General features: G+C 42.2%; 1 protein-coding gene across 1 annotated transcript in view; it reads right to left on the reverse strand.

Moving 5' to 3' along the window:
• Positions 1-338: 338 nt before the first annotated feature.
• LOC137993141 (uncharacterized) overlaps positions 339-3,960 on the reverse strand; it is a 21,120-nt gene continuing 17,498 nt past the window's right edge. Inside the window, exons 10-12 of the mRNA XM_068838824.1 lie at positions 2,894-3,041; positions 1,781-1,868; positions 339-550 (exon numbers count right to left, since the gene is read on the reverse strand). Of these exons, the coding sequence (XP_068694925.1) occupies positions 474-550; positions 1,781-1,868; positions 2,894-3,041 (313 nt within the window). The 3' untranslated portion in view covers positions 339-473. The remainder of the gene's footprint in view (positions 551-1,780; positions 1,869-2,893; positions 3,042-3,960) is intronic.

A 3,960-nucleotide genomic window follows, 5' to 3' on the forward strand; every position in this document is an offset into this window, starting at 1 on the left:
TTTGTTTCAGTAATCCAATATGGCTGCTGGTCACGTGAGTGAAAACGCTCTATTTGGTCATTTCACGTCGTTTTGAAGACGAGAACGGCAAAGAAATGCCTCAAAATATATGAAACGCACGTGCGGGGCGTGCAGAACCATTGTTTTTGCTTATTAGTCGTCGTCGTCCTTGCGTAAATTCCCTTGTGTCATTGGCAGACGTCATTTGGAAACTTTATTCCCCACCCCACCCCACCCCACCAGAGTGCCCAAACCGTAGTTGCAAAGGGGCCATCAACACTACATGATGGCGGGAAACATTCCAATCTGGTAGATGAAAATAGAGCGCAAATACATTGACTCTTCCATGCGTTCTGTCAAAATGTCTCTTGTTTTCTTTCTACGACTAAAAAAGCTGTGCAAAAGGTGTACAAGAGATAAAAATACTCGCGAGATAAATGAAGTTGCATTGGCAAAACTACAAGCCGGAAAGATCAGAGTTTTCTTAGCAGCCGAGGAATCACTGTTCTTGGAGTTCCAGTCTGACTGACGGGTTCAAACGTTTTCTTAGCTATGAAAAAAAAAAAAAAAAGAAAAGTAATTTTAAGACCAACGGGAAAAGGTGTTTTCATTGCGAAAGGTAGAAATAGCGTCATAACCAAATGTCCTCCGTTCTCTCAACAAGAGACGCTTTTAAGCGTACGAGAATGAGACGGTTAGGACTGGCTTAAACTTTAGACGCCAACAAAGACAAAACCAACTTACACACAGGCATTAGCTTGCTGATAACTAGTGTCTTCAAGCTAACAGAAGGAGCCAAACTGAGTTTTCGAATGTCTGTCCCTCCAAAATTTTGCATAAACATTGGTTTTATTTTCCTTGGGGACTTCTAGTGGTACCAAGAGAAACTGGAAACAATGCCTAGGCAAAATGTTGGAGGGACAAACAAAGAGTATTATGATATTTTTGATAGTGGCTAATTTGCATACAAGCGGAACGCACGAAATAGCAAACTACCTGTGGGAGGGAGACACTCGGAGCACGCACATCACCATGAATTTTTCTATTGACTATTAATGACAGAGAATATCGCACATGCCTTGAGACCAATCATTAATCGTAGCAATGGAAGACAAGAGCATCGAAACCACCATCGTAAATCGCAACTGAATAGCGCTCAAGATTAGAATGTAACCAATGGTGTGCTGTGTGGAATGGGCCATTTCCGAGTTTCTGTTTGTCTCGGTTTCGAAGTGAGTCTTGGTGCTCAACTATTGTAAAGGAAATAAGTTTGGATAATCGTTAGTTGTTGTCCTTCAGTAGCATATTGATAGTAAAGATTCCAAGTTCGAGTGAGGCCTAACACTACTGTGAAGTTTTTTATACCCAATTATTCCATTAGAGATCAACCCTAGTATTGGAATTGGGCCCACACAAGGACAGAAAACTCTGACCAAGGTGGGATTTGAATCCACGACCTTCGGATTTGATTACCGTTGCTCTACCGACTGAGCTACAAGGCCAGAACGGGTTGATCCTGGGGTTGATCTCTGATGGAATAATTGGGAATATAAAACTTCACAGTAGTGTTAGGCCTCACTCGAACTAGGAATCGAAATAAGTTTGATTTGCATAAGAAAAAGCAACTCATTGCCATTTAAATGGTTGTGCACCAGGACTCGCTTTGAAACTGAGACAGCAGCAACTCGGAAATGGGCTATTGGTTTGGAATAAGCATTAATCGATTTTGAAATGAAAAATACTTCAATGAGAAGCCGTATTATGTCACTGGTATACGTACCAAATGTCTTAACATTCGCATTGATGAATCCACTCGCAGCCTCTTGATATTCTTTCAGGATATTCACTGCTCGAGCTACTTCATCCACCTAAAAATAAAATATTAATTTATAAAGCAAAAAAGAGAAAAAAGGAGTATTTGTTGAATGGTCTTGGTTTCAAACGACGCGAGCAAAACGTATCAAACCGCAATAGAAAGTTTGTGGGTCAATACTCTAAATTGCTATATTTCAACATATTTTTTATACGTCGAGTAGAAAATCAGACTAATCTTTCGAATGAGGTTAAATGCAAGTTAACTAGGAGCGACTGCGGTCAGTTGTTGTTAGTCAGAGTTTTGTTCTATTCGCGCATACGCCTGATGCCTCTTGTTTTGGGTTGTAGAGCTTATTTATCGGTGTGGCGGGAAGAAGCAGCATTTTGCGTGGAGCATTTAGCGGTTTTCCCCTCCCTCCCCACTCCTCCCTCTACTTTCCACTGTTTACCAGTGTGACGAGTGCGTATCTTCTCTGCTGCATGGGGGATCATGGCTGGTTTGTCAGGAGTTCCCAGCAATGGGTGGAGTCTCCATCTTGGAGCTGGATGCCAATACTGGAAGCTCCAGGATGTCTCGAGATGCGAAAGTAACGATGATAGATAGATAGATGGATGGAAGGGTGGATGGATGGATGGACGGATGGATGGATGGATGGATGGATGGATGGATGGATGGATGGATGGACGGGTGGATGGACGGGTGGATGGATGGATGGATGGATGGATGGATGGATGGATGGACGGGTGGATGGACGGGTGGATGGATGGATGGATGGATGGATGGATGGATGGATGGACGGGTGGATGGATGGATGGATGGCCACTCAGTATAGCTAAAGCTATTTTTATAATAGTTTGTGCGCGGTAATGGAACATTTGGTCATCCACTGCAAGGCTTGCGCGATGCGAGCTTGTCAAGTTTAGCTTGAGCCATACCCAGATTAATCTTTCCAGAGGGTTTCATTCGAAATTTCACGATTCTCCACATTCCCCAAGCCTGCCAAGATAGAAGGTCTGTATGTGGAGTATTAGAGACGTGCTCGACCTGTCAATGTATTAATGCTCTTGTTCTGTGTACCTGTAAAAACGTTTTCTCTTTCATCTCGTGAACTCTCTCCATTAAACCTTTCAACGATGGCTTCCCAGAGAGCAACTGGTGTTGCTCAGGAGAGAGAAAGTCTGGACACTGATCAGCAGCACCTTGAGTGCTATCCTCGTTCTGTTTCCTATTAAATGGAAAGGAAAAGGAGAAAAAAAAGCAATAATTTTCGCTCCAGTTTCCAACAATAAATTATCATTACCATAAACCGTTTTCTACCAGAAAATCACGAAAGAAGTGAACGAAGAAGTTAGAGAGACGTGAAGTGAATGGGAATACAACGGCCGGTTAGTTCAGGGCGAAGACAACAAGTTGAAGTCTCAACTCAGTCACATGTCTATTTTACGTCGTTATCGTTTTTTCAGACCATCCATATTTCAAACAGCTTCTCTCACCAAGTATTGTCAACTTCGCCAATCAATGCACATGCGATGTCTCTGATATGCATAAGTGCATAAACTAGTTTACCTAAATGGTAGCCTCCGGTAATTTAACGACGGTTCGTGCGTGGAGTTGAAGAGAGATTTTAATAGGTCTTGAGTAGGGACGGTACAAAACTGGATCCCCTTCTAGACCCCACCCGAGAGAAGAAAGAAAACACTAGATGGTTTTCACAGTGACCTCATCAAATTCTAAAATCAAAATCGCAAAGTCTCCTGAATTTTTGTAGTAAGGAGATTGAAGATAACCTAGAAATAAATCTCTTTTCAAGTTTCCAGTTCCATGACGTCTTTCGTTTCGAAATACAGCATTTTGAATTTCCGAATTGTCACCTTGCGTGACACCATGATACAAAGGTATTTGGTTGAAAAAAAGTCTATCCATATGAATCTCAGCAGTTTGAGCCTTTCAAGTATTAGGAGATGTGTTCATACACATGCATTTTATTTCATGAGCGAAAAGTAAGCGCGTTCATCGCAAAGTGGACTCCAGGTCCCAGTTGTTCAAACGATGGATAGCGCTATCCGCCGGAGAAATCACTATCCAGTGGATAAGTAATTGCGAAACCAATTGCGCTACCCAACGGATAGTGATTTATCCGGTGG

The sequence above is a fragment of the Montipora foliosa genome, chromosome 2 (genome assembly GCF_036669935.1).
Source record: "Montipora foliosa isolate CH-2021 chromosome 2, ASM3666993v2, whole genome shotgun sequence".
Classification (NCBI taxonomy): domain Eukaryota; kingdom Metazoa; phylum Cnidaria; class Anthozoa; order Scleractinia; family Acroporidae; genus Montipora; species Montipora foliosa.